Genomic DNA, 22,814 nt, shown 5'->3' on the forward strand with positions numbered 1-22,814 from the left:
AAAAAAAAAGGCAGATAAAACATTAACAAGAAACTATTAAGAATTTTATTGTAAAATGTGACTTTATAATAAAAAAGCCAACAGCTTCTTGGCTGTGATTCCAACACTCAGGAAGCCCAAGTAGGAGGACTAAGTTTCAGGACAGCCTATACAACATAAAGAGTTTGAATGGTGCTGTTGGAATGAAAAATTACTTTCCATCCCTTTACCTGGAGTTTATTTCTATCTTTGGCAGTGAGATGGGCCTCTTGGAAACAGCATATTGATGGATCTTGTTTTCTAATCCATTCTGCAGTTCTTCTTTTGATTGGAGAGATAAGTCCATTAACATTTAAGGTAATTATGGAGAAGTGATTAGTGACTTTTGTCATTTATTTGCTCCTTGTGTTGATTTTTATCCTTTATACTTACTAATTTGGTCTATAAGTCTATAGGCTTTTTGATGTGATTCCCTGCTGTCCTGCTCTTTGTTCTTGATTATTTTATATTTTTTATAATGCTGGCTTAGTGTACATAAATTCATATAATTTTTCTTTGTCACAAAATTTTTTTGTTTCTCCATCGAATGTAAATGTTAATTTCGCTGGATATATTAGTCTGGGTTGGCAACTGTTGGTCTTCGGGGTTTGGATGAAAATTTTTCCATCCTCTTCTTGCATTGAGGGTTTGCGTGGAGAGGTCTGCAGTGATTCCAATTTTCTTTCCATTGTAGTACAGCTATTTTTTTGTTTTTGCAGCATTTAGGACCAGCTCTTTACTATTCAGGTCTAATATTTTAACTATGATTTGTCTGGAAGAGTTCCTTCTGAGATCTTGTTTATTAGCTGTTTTTTTGTTTTGTTTTGTTTTGTTTTTATGGTTGTTGTTTTGGGTTTTTTTTTTTTTTTGCCAGTTCTGGGCTTAGGCTCAAGGACTGAGTACTGTCCTCGGGTTTTCTTAAGGCTAGAGCTCAACCACTTGAACCACAGCAACACTTCTGGCTTTCTTCTATGTATGTGGTATTGAGGAACCAAATCTGGGTCTTTGTGCATGCTAGGCAAGCACTCTACCACTATTAGGTATTCTATAGGTTTCTGTTATGTGAGTGAGATCAACTTAATGAGTTTGAGATCAGCATGGACTAAATAGAGACTTTCTCAAAAGAATAAAAAATCAGTACTAAGCAAGGTAGTGAGTGCCTGTAATCCCAGTTATGAGGGAGGTATAGATAAGAGGACCATGTTCCAGTCTCTCCTAGGCAAAAATACTAGACCCTATATGAAAAATGACTAATCCAGAAGGGAGATGTGGCTCAAGTGGTACAGCATCTGCCTAGCAAGTTTTAGGCTTTAAATTAAGCCAAGTAGTGTGAAAAGTTAAACAAATCAAAAACCACCAACAACAAGAAAAAAACAACCCAAACTGAGCAGTATAAATTTCACACTTACAAATTTTACAAAGTTTTAGTGGATGCAAATGCATATAATTATCAATATCCTTTTATAATCTCATACTTTGTAGAATACATTTACATGAGATTTGATTTTATATATAATCAGACTATCTGGACTGTTAAATTGACCCACATAATAGTCATAAAGAAGGAAACAGCACAATTTTGAAGTGCTATTCAGTAAGCAAGAAGTAAACCTCTCATCTACCAGCACAACTATGAAGAAAAGTCCAAGGCTCCAAGATTTACCTTCTTTTCTGGAAAACTGGCCTTTGTTTACTTGTGGCTATTCTAAGGAACTGGGGATCATCCATTCAAACACTCAAGCACCTACTATATTAGCATTTTACCACTAAAAAGACAAGAATCCCCTAACTTAGTGGAGCTTAATGGGAAGACATACAAATAATCAAAATAAATAAGTAGTATTAAATATCAGATGAGATAAATGTGGAGGAAAAAGAAGATGAGAGTACTCTTTTCTGGTAATGATGGAATAGTTCATATGGGATTATAGGAATAATAGGAAATCTGTATTAAATAGTGTGTAAACATACTAAAAAGTAATCAAAAACAGGGTACAAGACGGCAATATGATATTTGAAAGCTTTGGGAAACTTTTTTTCTTTTTTTTGGCCAGTCCTAGGGTTTGAACTCAGGGCCTGGGCACTGGCCTTGAGGTTTCTCAAAGCTAGTGCTGGGGCCGGGAGCTTGGCCTAGTGGTTAAAGTGCTTGCCTAGCATGCATGAAGACCCAGGTTCGATTCCTCGGTACCACATGTAGAAAAAAGCCGGAAATGGTGCTGAGTCTCAAGTGGTAGAGCTCTAGCCTTGAGAAAGTCCAAGGACAGTGCTCAGGCCCTGAGCTCAAGCCCAGGACTGGCAAAAAAAAAAAAAAAAAAAAGGCTAGTGCTCTACCACTTGAACCACAGCACCACTTCCGGCTTTCTCTGTGTATGTGGTTCTGAGGTACTGAATTCAAGGCTTCATGCATGCAAGGCAAGTACTCTACCATTCATTAGGCCATACTCCCAGCAATTTGAAAGGTTTGGTTTTGAAGTATGTCTGGAAATTCTGATGCTACCACCTCAAAAAGTGGAGTGTTATCCACTTCATTTGAATATGGGCTCCCTCTTGTAAGTGCCTGAATAAATGAAGGCCTGATACAGAAATAAGGTTCTGCGACTATTGAGTATAGAAAATAATTTAATGTCTTTTAATGCCTGTACAAAACAGAAATGCCTATAAACATGATCTAAGTTTTATGCTTCAGAAAGCTACCAAAAAAAGAACCAGGCACAAAAGCACATCCCTGTAATCCCAGCTACTTAGGAGGCAAAGATCAAGCGAACTGTATGTGTGTGTGTGTATTTTTTTTTTTTTAAGGCATGGCACTATATCTGCAGTTCCATCGACTGAAGCAGGAGATAGCAAATTTGAGGCCAGTGTGAGCTATACAGGGAGTTCCAAGACTACACTGTGAGCCTGGACTACACCACTACCCTGTCTCAAAATTTAAAAAGAGATGCAATATGGGCATATGGCTTAATGAAGACATTGCTAGCCCAATAGGAGCAAGCCCAATATGAGCAAGCAATACTCTGTGCTTGAACCTTAGCCCTGAAAACAAAGAGCAAGCTCAACTTAAAAGACAATAGAATAATTAAAAAGTAAAAATAGAAGCAAACAGCCTCATCATTAATAATTTACTGAGCTAGAAGCTTCTTGATATAAAGGCCCTCAAAAATACACAACACAATTTTTATGATATTCTTTTCCAAAATAGAGAATTTTATAAGGAAATAGCAAATATACCTAAATTGAAACAAAAAAAAAAAAGAGGGGGGGACTACTCATGCAATTTTAACTCTCATTTTCTGTGGGGAGCAGGAAATGTGTGTCTCTATTTCTCATTACTTTAACCTTTTTTTTTTTTTTTTGGTAGGTCATGGGGCTTGAACTCTGGGCCTGAGCACTGTCCCTGAGTTCTTCAGGGGTACCACCCGACCCCTGGGTCTAAATATTGTCCCTGAGCTCTTCAGCTCAAGGCTACAGCCCTTCCCCTGAGCCACAGCGTCACTTCCCATTTTCTAGTGATTAATTTGAGTCTCATGTTCTTTAGTGCTGGGTTGGCTTTGAACCATGATCCTCAAATCTCAGCCTCCTGAGTAGCTAGGATTACAGGCATGAACCACCACACCTAGCACTTTATACCCTTTTATACTAAAGTAAATTCTTGCCAAAAGTGTGTATGTGTATGCATAAGTATTGAACAGAGGGGTTAGATAAGTCAGTTAATGAGTTCATATCTTGTTTGTTTGTTGCACCAGTCCTACAGCTTGAACTCAGGGCTGGTCACTGTTCTTGAGCTCTGTAGATTTTTTTTTTTTTTTTTTTGCTTTTTTGTTTTGTTTTGTTTTGGGGTGGGAGGGGGATGATGGCCCTTGAACTCTGGGCATGGGAGCTGTCTCTGAGCTCTTCCACTCAAGGCGACTACCCTATCTATCCTTTGAGTCATGGCCCCACTTCACATTTTCTAGTGGTTAACTGGAGATAAGGGTCTCATGGTCTTTAGTGCCCGGGCTGGCTTTGAACTGAGATCCTCAGATCTCAGCCTTCTGAGTAGCTAGGATTACAGGCATGAGCCACTGTGCCCAGCTTGTCCTTGAGCACTTTTGCCCAAAGCTAGAACTCTGCCACTTAAGCCTCAGCAATATTTCTGGCTTTTTTCTGAGTATGTGGTACTAAAGAATTGAACCCAAGACTTCATGAATGATAGGCAAGCACTCTACCACTAGGCTATACTCTCAGCCCATTGAGTAGAATTTCTTTGAGCCTCCAGTGTTTATTTTTCTTTTCTTCTGCTGTTTGCCCAGCCTTCTGCCCACATATCTCAACATAAGCCCTCCTCCTGAACCCAGAGGACAGGGGCTCTCAGCCCTTAATGCTCAACACCTTCTTCCTTTTTTTTGTTATAATTAAAAAAAATGAGTACATTTCTTTTTGGATGTTATCCCTTCCTTCACTTTACCCGTTTCCCTCTCCTATCCACCACAAATTTCATAGCTCATTTTTTAAATGTAGAATACCATAGAAATGATGCCATTTCCAAGGAGATTATTCCATAGTACGTGGAATTGGGAGTTAAGGGGCAAGGATTAAGTGGTAGAATGCCAGCCTAGGAAGCGCCAGGCCCTGAAATTCAAACCCTGGCACCAAAAAAAGAAAAGGAAGAAAATAAGTTCACTCATAAAGTTCTTCCTTCCTTCCCTCCCTTCTTTCCTTCCTCCATTCCTTTCTTCACCTTCCTGTCCCTTCTCTTCCCTCCCTCTCTCCCTTCCTGTATGTCCTCCCTCCTTTCCCCTTCTGTGTGCCAGCACTGATCTTTTTTGTTTAAGGCTGATGCTCTACCACTGGAGGCACAGCTCCATTTCCAGCTTTCTAGTGGCTAATTAGACTTTTCTGCCCAGGCTGGCTTTGAACCATGATCCTCAGATCTCAGTGTCCTACCTGGTAACTAGGATTATAGACAGGCCTGAGCCACTCACTGGTGCCTAGCTAGATTTCTTAAATATTGATTGAACTTTGACCAAAAAAAAAAACCCCCACACATTTAACTCAGATAACTCAGTTTCAAAATTAAGTAAAAGCTTACGGCTTTTAATTCAATTTCCCTTAACTTTTTGCAGAGAAAAAGCTGCAAGAAAGAGGGAAAGACATCTATTTCTTAATTACAAAAACTTGCTCCCAAGTGAGAAAAGAAAGGCAAACAACAGGACCAGGATCTACAAACTCTGAAATGCTGTTAATCACCTCTTTGTTTTTAAATGTTGCTTTCAGTACAGGGAGTTCATGTACATTTCCACACCCTGGAAATCCCCTCTGCTTCACAACCAACCAGGAAACTTCTCCAAAGTGCTCATATAAGTGCCCATCTTCCTTTCTTCCTTGGAAGGAAACAGAATATTGAAGTCCCTTCTCTGGGTGATCGCCAGACAAAATAAAATAAAAACTTCACAGTTAAGATTCACAGGAAAGCTTTTCAAAAAGAAAAACAGAGCCAGCAGTGGTGTACATGCTTATAATCCCAACATTTGAGAGGGAGGTACAATCAGAAGAATTGGGAATTTGAGAATATGAGCTACAAAGCAAGTTCTAGATCAGACTTGGGATTTATTGCCAGATTCTGTCTCAAACAACAACAAAAGAAGTTTAAAAAATAAATAAACCTTTCTTTTTAAAATAAAGGGAAGAAACAGCATAGATAGAAATTTCACAATACACAGAAATGTTAGGTGAGTGTACCATACAAATCTGAAGTATCCATAGCACTGTAATACTATACCACACAAAGAGATTTTACTTATACAAAGAAGTAAAGTTACTCAAAACAAAACAAAAAAATGGCAGGGTATGGTGACTTACGCCTCTAATCCTAGCTACTCAGGAGGCTGAGATCTGAGGATTACGGTTCAAAGTCAGCCTGGGCAATAAAGTCTGTGAGAAGCCAGGCACAGTGGCTCATGCCTGTAATCCTAGCTACTCAGGAGGCTGAGATCTGAGGATCTCAGTTCAAAGCCAGCCCGGGCACTAAAGACCATAAGACCCTTATCTCCAATTAACCACCAGAAAACAAAAGTGGCACTGTGGCTCGCGTGCTACACTACACTCTACAGTGCTAGCCTTGAGCTGAAGAGCTCAGGGACAATGCCCAGGCCCAGAGTTCAAGTTTCATGACCAAGTGTAGCCTAGTAGTGGAGTGCTTGCATAGCAGGCTCAAGGGTAGAGTGCTAGCCTTGAAGAAAACTCAAGGATAGTGCCCCAGGCCTAGAGTCAAAGCCTTGCGACTGGCAAAACAAAACAAAACAAAATACTTTATTTCTCTTGAACTCTGGGCCTAAGTGCTGTTCCTTAGCTATTTTTCTCAAGGTTGGCACCCTACTACTTGAACCAGAGAGAGACTGCTGGCAAACATCTGCAATTCCAGCTGAAAAGGGGACTGGGGCAGGATGACAGAGAACTCCAGGTCAGTTAGACTACATAACAAAGAGAGAGTCAAATACTCAGAAGAAATAAAGAATTGCTCAATTGAAGAAATAAGAATAGTTTGGTAGAACTGGTGCTGATGGGTCTGAGAGATCTGAGGGCTGTTGTTTGAAGCCAGCCCTGCAGAAAAGTCTATGAGACACCTATTTCCAATTAACCACCAAAAGAACCAGAAGTAGAATATGGCTCAAGTGTTAAAAGCACCAGCTTTCTGCAAAAAAACCTAAGAGACAGAACCTATGCCTCAAGTTCAAGCCCCAGTACTAGCATACATGTAACAAAAGAACAGTCAGGTAAAATTCTTGGGGATATCCTAGGAATAGTCATTAGATCAACTGACGGGTCTTATACATGTCATTGGTGATTTCCCTCTCATGGCTAACGTGGACAAGATCTGAATAACTAAGCATGAGTCATCCCACCAGTAATCAGTGATTAAGGGAAATTCTATTTTCCTATGAACTTGGACACAGCTCAAATCTATTTCATTGTTTCTGATGGCAATCACTGCTTAACTGAGGTTTGCACAACTTTTTCTTCAGCTACCATAATTAAATAACAGCATGCTAAATCTTAAATACTTTCATATCCTTAATCAGTCTAATAAAAGGCAGAATTATTGACACTATATAAATGGCATGTGTTACTGAGTCAACAGATGTGAATTTGAATCCAGGTTTCATCAAACTGTATTAGTGACTTCTTTGAGCCTGTTTCCTTTCCTGAAGAAAAAATACTTCTTTATTCTTTTTTTTTTTTTTTTTTTTTTGGAGAGAGGCAGTTATCAGCTCGGGGCCTGGGAACTGTCTCTAAGCTCTTTTGCTCAAGGCTAATGGTCTACCACTTGGAGCCATACCGCCAACTGTGGTTTCCTGGTAGTTAACTGGAGATACAAGTCTCACAGACTTTCATGACAAGGCTGGCTTCAAACCTTGGTCCTCAGACCTCAGTCTCTTAAAATAGCTATATTTACAGGCATGAGCCTTTACTGATATTTGAACTTAGGACCTTGAACTTTCTAGGCTGTCATCCTACTACTCAAGCCATGCCTCCAGCCCTGATTTCTTCCTGCCCAGTTTACCTAGACTTGGATTTCCTACTTTTTCTTAGTTTTCTCCAATGTCTTAGGATGACAAGGTCATGCTGCTGTGTTTGCTTTAGTTAACAGTGGGACTCTTTGCAAGCTTATGAGCCCAGCACTGAGGAGGATGACTCTTTTAGAGTTCAAGGCCAGTCTGAGCTAAATAATGAAATGCTCAAAAAAAAAAAATCAAAATAGATTAAGGGCCTTGAACTCCCTCTAGATGTTTTGTGAGTAGACTTTTTGTTGGTGTGGTACTGGTACTAAAGTTTGAATTTAAGGCCTTGAGTTTGCTAGGCAGGTACTCAACTACTTGAACTGTATGTCCAATTCTAGGTAAATGGAAAGTTTTGATGTGATTTCTCCCCATCAGTCATCATTGTTCATGGTACAAGGCTTCTATACCTGCAGTCAGAGAATATTCATATGGCTATTAGGAAAAAAAGAACTGATTGGTATAAAGTATCAGAGTAACATGACAGATGGATTCTGGATGAGCAGAGCAAATGCAAGACACAGCATTCATTGATGTGTCAGCCATGGCATTGGGGAAGCTAAATACGTAAGTCCAAATGTCAGTCTACTTCTATTGTACTAAGAAAAAAAAAAAAAAACTTTTCAAGCAGAGTATCACTCTTAGTAGAATGCTATTGGATTTTAGGGAAGAGGGAGGAGGTACAGATTTTCCTTGTCTTGAGATACAGCCCTTAAAGAGCTGCAGGTTTTTGTGAAACAGGATATTGAACCCCCAGAAATTTGTGTAAATATGTATGCAGTGTTTGAGATATGTTATGAATTATTAGGTACTACACATACACTCATAGTAAAATTAGATTAAGTCCTGAGTTTAGCTAGACATTTGTGAGAAAATGTCCAGAAGGGGAAAAAACAAAGGCAGATTATTTAACCAGCTTCTCTAAACCTCTGAAGTATCAATGTGGCTAAGAAGAAAACATAAATAGAAGGGTTAAGGTCAAGAAGGGTATAGGCAAAAAGCAAGAACATATCTGAAAAATAACAAAAGCAAAAAGGACAAGGGGTGTGCCTCAAGTGGTAGAATGCCTGCCTAGCAAGCATGAGGATCTAAGATATGTATATGTATATATATATATGTATATATATACATATATATGTAGACAGATACCTATATAGAGATATGAATACGTATATAGATATAGATATATAGACACTGTTATTCTAGTCTTTCTACTTTTACCTATGGTTGATATTTTTTCTAATACAAAGGTTAAAAAAGGAAGATAAAGAATAATAGATGAAATCAATCTAAGTTATAATATATGTTCATATGAGTTACCCTTTTGTACAATTAACACACTCGGGAAAAAGTGACAAGAAAGTAACATAGGTTCTATTGGAACAGTTATCAGTGGGAAAGGAGAGGGTAAATGAGGACAAATATGGTCAGAGTACTTTACATGTATGTCTAGAAATAGAACAATGAAACCTGTTAAAATAGCTTCCAAAAGAGGAAGAAGGATGAAGGAAAAGGAGGGAGGTGGGGTTGAAAGAGATATACTGTATACATGTATGAAAATGTCCATTATAAAACCCCCTTGTAAAGCATATATGCTAAGAAAAAATTATATTAAAGAATTGAATTATCTGAATTGAATATAAAAAATCTGACTGTAATTTAATGCTATTATTAAAAATAAAGAACACCTGGGCATTGGTAGCTTACACCTGTAATTTTAGCTACTCAGGACTCAGAGATCTGAGGTCTACAGTTTAAAGCCAGCCGGAACAGAAAAGTCTGTGAAACTCTTATCTCCAATAACCATCAGAAAACTGGAAGTAGAGCATTATTGGGCAAACAGAGCTCAAGGACAGCGTCCAGGCACTGAGTTTAAGCCCTATGGCCAACAATGAAGAACAAGCCAGTTGCTGGTGGCTCAGCCTGTAATCCTAGCTAAGTCAGGAGTCTGAGATCCAAATGATCATAGTTCAAGACCAGGCAGACAGAAAAGTCAGGGAGATTCCAATCAATTAGCAAAAGAACAGAAAAAAAAAAAAAAAAAAAAAAAACAATGGCAAAAAGAACTAGATGTGGCTCAAATAGCAGTGTGCTAGCCAACCAAGCAAGTCCATCAAGTGCTAGGTCCTTTGTTCAAGTCCTAGTACCAGAAAAAGAAAAAGGCAATTAGAAAAATAATCTAATGAAAATTTTAACATCATTCACATAGCACCAAATCTACTTTTTGGTTCTCATCATGCCTGATCAACTAGTGTGTTAATTTAGTGGACATGTATTATTTGGAGTTCTGCTTTACTTACTTAAAATTCATATACATCTCTCCTCTTTACCTGCTATCACTCATATAATTTAAATAAGAACTACAAAGATTCAGGTACTGTTTAAAAGCTTACCAAATCTTCTAAAACAACTAACCTGGTCATAAGCTAGACAGAATTATATTGTACTACTGCCACCTGCTGGTTACACTTCCTAAGTACAGTAAATGCATGTTTAAAACAGGTTACAATTTTACCTTCTGTTACTGAGGGTTTTCCCTCAAATTTGTCCCAACAAATGGAAGTCCTTCAAAATTTCACATTAGAAGCCAAGTGCTGATGACTCACATCTATAATCTTAGACTCACGCCTATAATCCTAGTTACTCAGGAGGTTGAGATCTGAGGATCACAGTTCAAAGGCAGCCAGGGCAGGAAAGTCTGTGAGATTCTTTTTTGTTGTTGTTGGTTATGGGACTTGAACTCGGCCTGGGCTTTGTCTCTGAGCTCTACAGCTCAAGACTACCATCCTCCCTCTTGAGCCATAGCGCCATTTCCATTTTCCTGGTGGTTACTTGGAGATAAGAGTAATACTGACTTTAGTGTCCGGGTTGGCTTTCAACTGTGATCCTCAGATATCAGTATTTTGGTAGCTAGGATTACGGGTGTGAGCCACAGCATCTGGCTATTCTGTGAGATTATATCTCTCTAAATTATCCCCCCCCCAAAAAAAATCCCCCAAAACTGGAAATAGAGCTGTGGCTGAAGTAGCAGAGCAATCCTCAAGCAAAACAAGCTCAGTACTAGAGCCCTGAGTTTAAGCCCCAGAACCAGCACAAAAAAATAATATTAATAATAATCTCATCAAAAGCTGTTGTTCTTGACCCCAACTGATTTTAAAATCATGGGGGGCCTGGAGTTTGGCCTAGTGGTAGAGTGCTTGCATAGCATGCACTAAGACCCTCGTTTAATTCCTTGGTACCACATATATAGAAAAAAGCCAGAGAAGTGGTGCTGAGGCTCAAGTGGTAGAGCTCTAACCTTGAGAAAAGTCCAAGGACAGTGCTCAGGCCCTGAGCTCAAGCCCAGGACTGGCAAAAAAGGAAAAAAAAAAAAATCATGGCAACTTTTGGACATCCTGATAATTGACTTCGGTAACCCAGGAGAATTGAATTGGATCTCAAAGTTATGAAATATAACAAGATTCTGTCATTTGTATGTGTATGTGTGCATGCACACTCACATGGGTGCATGTATACATGAATACCAATAACTAGAGCTTGAGTTCAGGGTCTCCCTCCTGCTTGGCTTTTTCTTCTCATGGCTGGCATTTTACCACTTGAGCCATATCTCCAGTTCTAAATCTATCTTTTTTTTTTTTTTGCCAGTCCTGGGGCTTGAACTCAGGGCCTGAGCACTATCCTTGGGCTTTTTCCTCAAGGCTAATGCTCTCTACCACTTGAGCCACAGCACCACTTCTGGCTTTTCTGTCTACGTGGTGCAGGGGAATTGAACCCGGGTCTTCACACATGCTAGGCTAAATTCCTGGCCCCTAAACCTTCTATCACTTTAAGATACTGAATTTGTGGTCATTTCTTAGGGAAATTCTAGGGGAAACAAAGGCTTGAGTTCAAATCCCAGTACTAAAACAAAGCACCAGAACTCAACCTTCCTTGGGATTCCATTTACTAAGGATTGATGATGGTCTCCCAGACCTCTAGCATTACCTTTCTTTCTAAAGGTGTATCCCAAGTTCTGGGTCATTGGATGGCATTAAAACTCAAGTTTATACCTTTTCTTGCTAGCATCATTCCAGGGGGATGGAGGCAAAGAAATAAGCAAGTGAGAGTTTGTCTTTCATTCACCAAGCTAGAATTGTGGACATCATTTTCCCTCCCACAACACTAGAGCCAAATCAAATGCTGATATTAAGCCATAAACTGGTAGCATCTGTACTTGTAGCTAATCAAGAAGCTCAGATCTAAGAATTATGGTTGAAAGCAAGCTAGAGGAGGAAAGTCCTCAAGATTCTTCAATTAACTGACAAAAAGCCAAAAATAGACCTGTGGCTCAAGTGGCAAAGCAAAAACTTAAGCAAAAAAGCCAAGCCAGAGGGCTTTGAGTTCAAGATGCAATACCATAAAGCATGCGTTCATATGTACATGCATGCTGGGGCGTACGGGCAGCAAATTGGGGTTCCTGAAATAGGGGGCAGGGACTGGAAAAAATAGAAGAGAGACAAACACATGGGGTCCAGGAGGTCTGCCACCCAGGTAAAGACTGCTGCCCCGTTTATTCTCAACTCAAGGCTTATCTCTTCTTCAGACCAGGGAACTTCCAGGTGTTACATTCATATGGTAAATCTCAGGTCATTTAAACAGAATAAGGCTAGAAAACAATAAGACAATAAAGCAACTGTCTGATGCAAATCAAGGTGCAGTTTGATTCCATTCTGGCTCCCAACACATGCACACACACGCGCACACGCACATGCGCGCACATGCGCGCGCGCGCGCACACGCGCGCGCACACACACACACGCACACACACCCACGATGCTGTCTTTCCCATCTGAAATATTCAAAGCTAAGTACTTCCTTCTCTCTACTTTTTCTTTTCTGCCATAGGGCTTGAACTCAGGGAGTAAGCTTGTTTTTGCTCAAAGCTAGCACTCTACCATTTTGAGCCACAGCCCCACTTCCAGTTTTTGAGGGGGACTTTTCTGCCAAGGTGGCTTTGAACCCCAACCCTCAGATCTATCTCCTGCTTATATGAGTGGGTCATGGGGCACCCCAGCCTTTTTCCCTAGTTCTCTACACATGCAGCACTTACAGCCTCCACTAGATGGGAGTGCTTCTATCCTATTTTTTTCAACTCTACCCTGCTGCTAGAGAGGTCTCCCTAAGATGGTGTGTGTGGGGGGTCTTCCTTACAATACTTTACTCTCTCTCTCCTCAGCATCAACCACAAGGTTTAATGGGAGCTGCTAATTATCCCACACTGAGGAGATCAAGAGACACCCTCTCATCCCTAATGCTACTTTAAATTCATTATTAATTTCCTCATCACCTAAGCTGAAGTTTATAATATTTAGCTTTTCAGGGCTGTAAATCTCTGTGTATGTGTGTGTATGTGTGAACTCATGCCAATAACAGGACTTAAACTTAGAGCCTTACATTCTTTTTTTTTTTTTTTGCATTTTTTTAATTGTAATTAGTAAAGGGGTTACATGATATTTGCCAGATAGAAGGTGCATTAATTCACATACATTGATACCCTTTCACATGTCTTGGTACCCATTTCCCTCCCCCCCACACCCCCCACCCATTTTGGTTTTCCCCCCTTCCCTATCAAATTTCAAATAACCAAATACAAATAAATTCAATATATCAGATAACAAAGTGAGATACTATAACAATATGAGATAACCAAGGGACAGCAAAGGAGATGAGAGACAACATAGTACATTAAGGACAAGCCTTACATTCTTGATCTCATTCTTGATTGACCTGGGTTCAATTCCTCAGTACCACATACATAGAAAAAGCCCGAAGTGGTGCTGAAGCTCAAGTGGTAGAGCTCTAGCCTTGAGAAAGTTCAAGGACAGGGCTCAGGCCCTGAGCTCAAGCCCAGGATTGGCAAAAAAAATAAATAAATAAACAAAAAGCAAAAAATTTCTTGTTTGCTAGGCAAACACTCTATCAATTGAAGCTATACCTCCTGTCACTTTTTGGCATTGGTTATTTTCCAACAGGTTCTGAGTTTACACCCAGGCTTACTTGGGTTTTAATGCTCCTTCTTATGCCTTTACACATGAAGGATGACAGGTACAAACCATCAACCCAATCACATTTTGAGATGGAATCTCTTGAACTCTTATGCTTAGGCTGCCCTCAAATCAGGATATTCAGTGCCCCCATCTCTGCCTCCCAAGTAGCTAAAATTGCAGATGTAACCCAGTGTGCCTGCTTAGAGACATATTCTCTTTTTTTTCTTCATTTTGTGCCATTCTGGAGTCTGAATTCAGGGCCTAGGCACTGTCCCTAAGCTTTTCATTTGGGTTTTCTTCAAAGGCAATTTCTTTTTCCTCTTCCTCCTCCTCTTCCTCCTCCTCTTCTTCTGTTTTTTCTAGTCCTGGGACTTGAACTCAGGGCCGGAGCACTCTCCTTGGGCTTCTTCCTCAAGGCTAACGCTTTGCCACTTTAGCAACAGCACCAATTCCAGTTTTTTTTTTCCTTCTATGTATATGGTACCAAGGAATCGAACCTGGGTCTTGGTGTATGCTAGGCAAGCACTGTACCATTAGGCCAAACTCCCGACCCCTTCAACGTTAATTTTTTTAGCTGTTCTTTTTTCTCTCCTTTTCCTTTTCCTTTTCCTTCTCCTTCTTCTCCTCCTCCTCCTCCTCCTCTTCCTCCTCCTTCTTCTGCCAATCCTGAGGATTGAACTCAGGACCTGAGTGCTGTCCCTGAGCTTTCTCACAGCCAGAGGTCTACCACTTGAGCCACAGCATCACTTCCGGCTTTTTGGAGCGTATGTGGTACCTAGGAATTGACCCTGGGTCTTCATGCATAAGCACTCTACTACTAGGCTAAACTCCTGACCCCTGACTTTTTACTTTTGGTACTGGGGATCCAACCCAGGACTTTACACTTGCTAGGCAAGTGCTTTGCCACTGAGCTACATCCCAGCCCTCTCCCTGAGCTATTTTGCTCAAGGCTAGTGCTCTACCACTTGAGCCACAGCTTCACTTCCAGCTTTTTGGTAATTATTGAAGATGGGTCTTGTGGGCTTTCTTTCTTTTTTTTTTTTCCTCCCCTCCTTGTGGACTTTCTTATCTAGCATGACTTCAAAGTACAATTCACAAATCTCAGCTTCCTGAATAGCTATAATTACAGGCATGAGTCACCAACTCCTGGCTTCAGATAGATTTCTTATTCTCCTTCACCTTTAAAATGGTAATATAAAGTGGTGCTGTGGCTGAAGGGGTAGGGTGGCAGTCTTGAGCTGAAAAGCTCAGAGAGAGTGACCAGGCCCAGAGTTCAAGCCCCATGACCGACAAAAAAAAAAAAAAGACAAGGTATAAAATGGTAATATATTTGCAAGATTTTTGAGATTATATATTTGATCTGAGAATTGTGGGTTTGGTTTTGTTTTGAAGCCAGCCTGAGCCGAAAAATCATGTGAGATACTTAGTTTCAATTTATCACCAAAAGCTGAAGTAGATCTATGGTTTAAGTGATAGAGCGCCAAACCTGAGTGAAAAAGCTAAAAGAGTCTAAGCCCAAGTACCAGCACAAAACAAAAATAAAATACAGAAAAAAAAACAAAGAAAAAATAAATTCCTCTGCTATAAAATGTCCCACCTTTCTATAAATATAAGCAGATCCATCAAGAATTATAATTAAGTATATGACTACTCTTTGATTCTCACCACTATCTAGAACCCGGAATCAACACTAAGTTCTAAATCCATTACCAACAAAAAAACAGAACAAGATTTGTTCATTTTTTTCTTCTATTAATCTGGAATTAACATAATACTCATTTAAAAGGAATTTTGGAGCCAGGTACTGGTGGCTCATGTCTATAATCCTAGCTATCCAGGAGGATGAGATCTGAGGATCACAGTTCGAAGCCAACCAGGAAAGAAAGTCCAAGACACTCATCTCCAATTGACTAAGTGGCAGAGTGCTAGCCTTGACCAAAAAAAGCTAAAGTTCAAGTCCCAGGACCTGTATAAATAAATAGGAATTTTGGCAATGTCTAGTCACCGACCCTATGAAAAAACATGAGAAGGGGTATCAACATTCAAGAAGTAAGCTGGGCACAGGTGGCTCACACCTATGATCCTAGCTACTCAGGAGGCTGAGATCTGAGGATTGTGGTTCAAAGCCAGCCTGGGCACAAAAGAACCTGAAACCCTCATCTCCAATACACCACTGGAGAATAGGAAGTGGGGCTGTAGCTCAAGGGGTAGGGCAGTAGCATTGAGCTGAAGAGCTCAGGGACAGTGCCTAGGCCCCAGAGTTCAAGACCCACGACTCACGAGAGAAAAAAAAAAAAGTAATGCACGCACTACCCAATGAATGTAACTGTAACCCATCTATATATTACCTGGACAATTAAAAAAATAGAAAGAAAAAAGACAAAAAAGGAAAAGGGGAGGGGTGAAAGGGATGGGAAAAAATTTAAAAACTTAAAAAAAAAAAAAAAGCATATTCACTTAACACTTGCTTAGGAAGCCGGCCCGGTGTCTCACACCTGTAATCCTAGCTACTCAGGAGGTTGAGATCTGAGGATCGAGGTTCAAAGCCAGCCTAGGCACTAAAGTCTGAGTCTGACCCTCATATCTCCAATTAATCACTAAAAAAAAACGAGGAAGTGGGGCTGTGGCTCCAGGGGTAGGGTGGTAGCCTAGAGCTAAAGAGCTCAGGAACAATGCTCAGGTCCCAGGGGTAGGGCAGTAACCTTGAACTGAAGAGCTCAGGGATAGCAACACCCAGGCCTAGAGTTCAAGCCCCATGATCCACAAAAGAAAAATATGATTTGCTTAGGAATATTTCAAGGTGAGAGCTTGGGATAGTGATGAAGAGATGCAAAAAAAAAAAAAGGAGATAGGAATCTTTACACAGCTCTCACCTTGAAATATTCCTAAGCAAATAATTTAACCCACATAAAGAGAAAATATAAGCATTCATAGAATAATGCAATGCTGATTAATGTAGTAGGAGGTGAATTCATCATAAAACAATTTTGCAACCTCCAATGGCTGTCATGATTTTCATCATGCTTAAAACATAGGTCAAAGTTAATGGGCGATAGGACAGCATTATCTTGAACTACCACCTCACAGATTTATTCAATACGCAACAGAAAATGTATTTTTACAATGGAGAGATCTAGCAGTTACTTTTCATCAAGAGATCATTTGGTATATTCAAAAGCACTTAAAACTAAACTAATGAAACTATCAGACAATCAGACAGCTTATAGTCTTACTATTCAAAATATGACCTAAAGGCCTATATATCCAGATTCTGTTGAAAATATAACATCTTGGGCCCCATTCCAGATAATTAGAATTAGAATTAATTTATTTTTGTGCTGGCATTAGGACTTGAACTCAAGGCTTTGCCCTTGCCCAGTATGTTTGTTCATGTCAACACTTGAATCATAACTCAGCTTTGCCCTTTGCTAGTTATTCTGGAGTTGGACTCTTGAGAACATTTCTGCCTGGGCTGGGTTTGAACCTTTACTCTCTAGATCTCAGGCTACTAGGTAACTAGGATTATAGGAATTTATGTATAATTATAGCCAGATTACAACAGGAGTAATTTTAACAAATGATCATCTAACAGATTATTCTCTGAAATTCCAGACTCTAGAAGACTGGCAACTGCAAATCTAGCTACTGCTTATTTTCACAAATTTTAACAAGACCCAGCCATACTCATTCACTTATACACTGTCTATACAGAGTTGAACACTGTAATAGAGACTGAATGGCCTTTACAGGAAAAAAAAAATCAGGGCCCTGTCTAGAACACAAAGCCTGTTGTACTCACTTGAGGTGTCGTCTTCCTGTATTGGTCACCTCCATCTATCACATCCTTCATGATTTTTCCCTTGAGAAATTCATACTCTTCTGGACTTAGGTGAATAGATTCTAAAGTCTTTCCACAGCCTAAACACTGACCACTGCAATTACAATATTTTTTTTTATGTTAAATAATGTCCTGGTAAAAGATTTTTTCTAAAATGAGTAATTCCTATATACTGAAAGTCAATGAGATTTTTAAAACACTGGTGATTATAAAATGCGTAAAATTTTTACAACAAATTTTAGTTATGTTTTATATCACAGATCACTGTGCCAGAAATTCCAAACAAGTAGACTAGAAAAAAACATTTAAAATAATTCCTGATCTCTAGGCATTCTCATAAAATGAGATCAAAGGATGATACTCTTAGGGAAGGAACACAAAAACACAATACCTTTGTGCCTCTCCAGAAAATGGAAACAAAAGGTTTTCTTTTCTTTTTGTCTTGTCTGTCCATTTATCTGTCTTTGGATACAAAGACGTAGGGGGGTACAGAAATGGAGGGACAAAGGGTAAACAAATACAGCAACGGTACTAGATACTATGTTGAAAAAGAACTATTCAACTTATAGGTGGCACCTTCAGAGGCAAAAACTGGGACAGAACCAAGGAAGGGGTAACATTGTTCAAAAAGAAATGTACTCATTGGGCTGAGGGCATAGCCTAGGGTTCAATTCCTTGGTACCACATATAGAAGCCATAAGGCTCAAGGGGCAGAATGCTATCCTTCAGCAAGTGTCCAAGGACAGTGCCCTGGCTCTGAGTTCAAGCCCTAGGACTGCCCCCCCCCCACAAAAAGAAGAAGAAATGTACTCATTACCTGACTTACCAACTTATGAAATAGTACAATCATTTAAAATTATAATTCCTAAATCAGAATTGGATCCCAAATCTTTAGGGGAAAATACCTTTACAGATTCACAATTTCTATGTATATGGTACTGGGGAATCAAACCCAGGTCTTTGTGCATGCTAAGCAAGCATTCTACCACTAGGTCAAACTCCTGGCCCACTCTGTGAGACTTTTTTCTCCAGTTCACCACTAGAAAATGGGGGGCCGGGAGTTTGGCCTAGTGGTTAAAGTGCTTGCCTAGCATGCATGAAGACCCGGGTTTGATTCCTCGGTACCACATACATAGAAAAAAGCCAGAAGTGGTGCTGAAGCTCAAGTGGTAGAGCTCTAGCCTTGAGAAAGTCCAAGGACAGTGCTCAGGCCCTGAGCTCAAGCCCAGGACTGGCAAAAAAAAAAAAAAGAAAGAAAATGGACAGTGGCAGTGTGGCTCCAGAGGGAGGGCGGTAGCCTTGAGCTAAAGAGCTAAGTGACAACAGCCAGGCCCAGAGTCCAAGCCCCACGACCAACAAAAAAAAGAAAGAAAGAAAAAAAAAAGGAAGAAAGTCAGAAGTGGTGCTGTGGCTCAAGTGGTAGAGCTCTAGCCTTAGAGAAAACCCAAGGACTGTGCCCAGGCTCTGAGCCCAAGCCCAGAACTGGCCAAAAAAAAAAAAAAAACTCTATGCAAATTATGGCTTTTCCCTCCTCAAGTACTCCAATCATAAATAATCTTAATTATCCTATCTCTAACATATTCTTAATTTTTTTGGTCGGTTGTGGGGCTTGTCCCTCAGTTCTTCAGCTCAAGGCTACCACCCTACCCCTTGAGCCACAGCACCACTTCTGATTTCCTAATTGGAGATAAGAATCTCATGGACTTTAGTGTAGTATCAGGGCTGGCTTTGAACCACAATCCTCAGATCTCAGCCTCCTGAGTAGCTAGGATTACAGGTATGAGCCACTGCACCCAGCTTTAAATATTTTTAAATCAACAATAAACAGAATCAAACAAGTTATTAATAACCTGAATCAAACAAGTTCAAAATAAGTAGAATACTGGCCTATACCTTTCCTGGATGGTGGTGAACTGTCCTTTCCATTGTTTTCCAGGAATACTACAAAAGAAAAAAAAAGATTGGAGAAGTAAATCAGCAAAAAGTTAAATACTTACTAAACAGAAAGACATTCATTACATTTAGAAACTATAAGCTCCACTTCTGAAAAGGTAGATATTTCTTGGTAAGAATAGTTGTTAATAGGGGCCGGGAGTTTGGCCTAGTGGTAGAGTGCTTGCCTAGCATGCACGAATACCAGGGTTCGATTCCTCGGTACCACATACATAGAAAAAAGCTGGAAGTGGTGCTGAGGCTCAAGTGGTAGAGCTCTAGCCTTGAAAAAGTCCAAGGACAGTGCTCAGGCCCTGAGCCCAAACCCAAGACTGGCAAAAAAAAAAAAAAAGAATAGTTGTTAATAGTGTGATGGGGATAAAGAACTGGTGGACTCTACTATACATCTCATTCTTTCTGGCTTTCCTTTTTTTTTTTTTGGCCAGTCCTAAGGCTTGAACTCAGGGTTTGGGTACTGTCTCCAAGACTAATGCTCTACCATTTGAGCCACAGCACTTCTTGCACCTTTTTCTGAGTAGTTTATTGAAGAACCTCACGGAATTTTCTGCCCTGGCTGGCTTCCAATCAGAATCCTCAGATCTCAGCCTTCTGAGAAATTAGGATTAAAGCATGAGCCACCAGTGCCCAGCTAGCCTGTTCTTTTTTTCTTTTCTTTTTTCTGGGGGGAAGGAGTGGGGGTAGGGTGAGACTGTGTTTTCAACTCAGACCATTCTACCTTTGAGCCATATTCAGTTTATCCTCTCCTCCTTCATTTTACACATATTACAATCACTTCCTATTGATTCTATCACCAGCTCTGTGTGTGTGTGTGTGTTTGCACATGCATGTGCACCACCACCAAACCATTACTGGGGCAACTCAAGGCCTTACACTATCTATCACTTGGCTTTCTTACATGCTTACCATTTGAATCAGCCTTCAGTCCAGCATTTTGCTGGTTAATTAGAAATTGAGTCTTAATAGACTTTCTGCTCAGACTGGCTTTGAATCTTGATCTTCCATATCTCAGCTTCTTGAGTAGCTAGAATTACAGGTGTTAGCCACCCGTTTCCTGCTCCTCCCCAGTTCTTAAATTCAGGACCCCATATTATATGACTCAAACCAAAAACTGCATTTAAACAATCATTTATAGTTTTCAGTCTTAATTCCTGTCCAATCTGCTTCCCACTATTTTGTCAATTACTTTTCTAAAACTACACTCCAAAACTAAAATTCTTGATAACAGAATAAAACCCAAACTCTGAAGTGCTGTTAAAATTAGAGAGAATAAAGGCTGGGGTTATGGCTCAAGTGGTAGAATAGCTGTCTAGGGAAAACAAGTCTCTAGAATTCAAATGCTAGTACTGAAAAAATAAAATAAGTTATATGTTTTTTGGGGGGGTGAGGGAAATGGGTATCAAGACATGTGAAAGGGTATCAATGTATGTGAATTAATGCACCTTCTATCTGGCAAATATCATGTAACCCTTTTACTAATTACAATAAAAAAAATGCAAAAAAAAAATAAGTTATATGTTTGAGACTAGACAATAAAAGCAGGCCCAATACTCCAATCAGATTTCAAAGGATCCTCTAAAATACGAACACAGACCAATGACAACTCCAGTAAAATATTAAATTCCAATCTTGCTACTATTTCTAGTCACAGGTACATCATGCTAGATTAACTTCCTGAAAACATCTCAGAAACAATTTCAGAAAAACAATAGATCTAAAAAAAAGCAAATTAAAAAATGTAAGTACTCGGGGCCGGGGAGTTTGGTCTAGTGGTAGAGTGCGTGCCTAGCATGCACAAAGACCCAGGTTTGATTCCTCAGAACCATATACATAAAAAAGCTGAAAGTGGTGCTATAGGTCAAGTGATAGAGAGCTAGCCTTGAGAAAGCCAAAGGACAGTGCTCAGGCCCTGAGTTACAGCCCCAGGACTGGCCAAAACAAATAAATAAATAAAAAGCCGCCAGGGTCCAGGGTCCAGGCATGGTGACTCAAGTCTGTAATCCCAGCTTCTCAGGAGGCTGAAATCTGAGGATCAAGGTTCAAAGCCAGCCTGGGCACAAAAGGACCTGAGACTCTTATCTCCAATGAAACCAGAAAGTGGGGCTTGGCTCAAGGGCAGAAGAGCTCAGGGATAATGCCCAGGCCCAGAGGTAGGGTGATAGCCTTGAGCTGAAGAGCTCAAGGACAGTACCCAGACCAAAACCCCATGACCCATCAAAAACAAACTAAATACAAATAAATTTTTAAAAATGTAAGTACTCTATAATTACTTTTATGTAATAGATTAGAAATTATGCTTTTTTTAGAGAACAAAACAACACAAGGGCTACTTGTAAGAGATAACTATTAAAACATGCATACAAAGAAAAATCAAAATTACCTTTCAAACCAAGTTCTTATACTGTGTACAAGTGATTCATCAGGATATAACTGGTTATTTCTTAGATACAAAAGGATGTCTAGTAGTTTGTTTGAATAGTGATCATCTTTTATGGCTTTTCCAAAATCAAAGAAGGCTTTTAAAGTTTCCATCATAGGAATAATCTCATGCCCTAGTAATTCCTGATACAAATTCCAAGCCATGTCCACCTCATGATGAAGGAGAGCTCCCTGGATACAGTCACTATAGTTCTTTTTTGTAGGGATCATGACTTCTTTTAGGTCCTCTAATAGCAGCAAGGCCTCTCTCCATCTATCTGAATGGATTAATCCCCGGATAAGAAGACTGTAACCTGAAGATTCTAAGCGCTTGTATCGCAATTTCATGATTTCATAGACATCAATAACTTCTGATGTTTGCTTATGAAGAACACAAAGATATAAATAGTTTACTAGTAAATTATAGCTTATTATTCCATTGTTTTTTGCTGCTACCCATGCCAATAGAGATTTAGCCACATCTATAGAGGAATGGCACCGACTCATCTGTGAACTGATCCAGTCTTCAAAATTTCCCTTTCCTTCAAAGTCTTCCTTAAGTCTATCCCACTCCTCTGAATTCAAAGGTTTAGTTGGGAGTTGAGTACTGCTGCTCTTCTTGGGCAAGGCCTGGTCTTTACTGTCTGGATTAGTCACCTGTGATCCCCATGATCTCTTCTTAGCAGCTCCAGCTGCAAAAAGATGAGGAGAATCAGAAGAAACTTTCTTCTTTTCAGCCCGGTCTCTTGCCTTGGGAAATCTGGCTTTGGTAATCGGCAGATGTATTCCTTTGTTATTCTGTGGCAACCCAGTTTTAAGAGAAAACCATCTCTGTTGGTTCCTGATGGCACAGTAACTGGGGAAAAGGGGAGAAAAGTGCCCAGGGTCCAGCCCAAGGCAAGGTTTGCTTTTCCACAGTTTAGGAAAGCTTCGAATACCAGACCAACAGAAAGTCATTGTGTAGTGACAGCAACACCAGTGATTGTAATGTTTTCTAAAACAAAACAAAACAAAAAAACAAACCTACTT

At 39.8% G+C, this 22,814-nt stretch overlaps 1 protein-coding gene across 9 annotated transcripts in view; it reads right to left on the minus strand.

Moving 5' to 3' along the window:
* Prorp (protein only RNase P catalytic subunit) overlaps positions 1–22,814 on the minus strand; it is an 81,374-nt gene that overhangs the window by 57,476 nt on the left and 1,084 nt on the right. The window contains exons 1-4 of one of the 9 annotated variants that reach the window (XM_090345165.1): positions 22,443–22,798; positions 19,311–19,358; positions 17,809–17,879; positions 17,379–17,511 (exon numbers count right to left, since the gene is read on the minus strand). In XM_090345165.1, coding sequence (XP_090201291.1) covers positions 17,379–17,511; positions 17,809–17,879; positions 19,311–19,358; positions 22,443–22,742 — 552 coding nt within the window. In that variant the 5' untranslated portion in view covers positions 22,743–22,798. Of the gene's footprint in view, positions 1–17,378; positions 17,512–17,808; positions 17,880–19,310; positions 19,359–21,747; positions 22,799–22,814 lie in introns of those variants that run through there. The other 8 variants (XM_090345167.1, XM_090345168.1, XM_090345164.1 and 5 more) reach the window with 8 other exon arrangements.

The sequence above is a fragment of the Megascapheus bottae genome, chromosome 14, assembly GCF_031878675.1.
Source record: "Megascapheus bottae isolate mThoBot1 chromosome 14, mThoBot2.hap1, whole genome shotgun sequence".
NCBI lineage: Eukaryota > Metazoa > Chordata > Mammalia > Rodentia > Geomyidae > Megascapheus > Megascapheus bottae.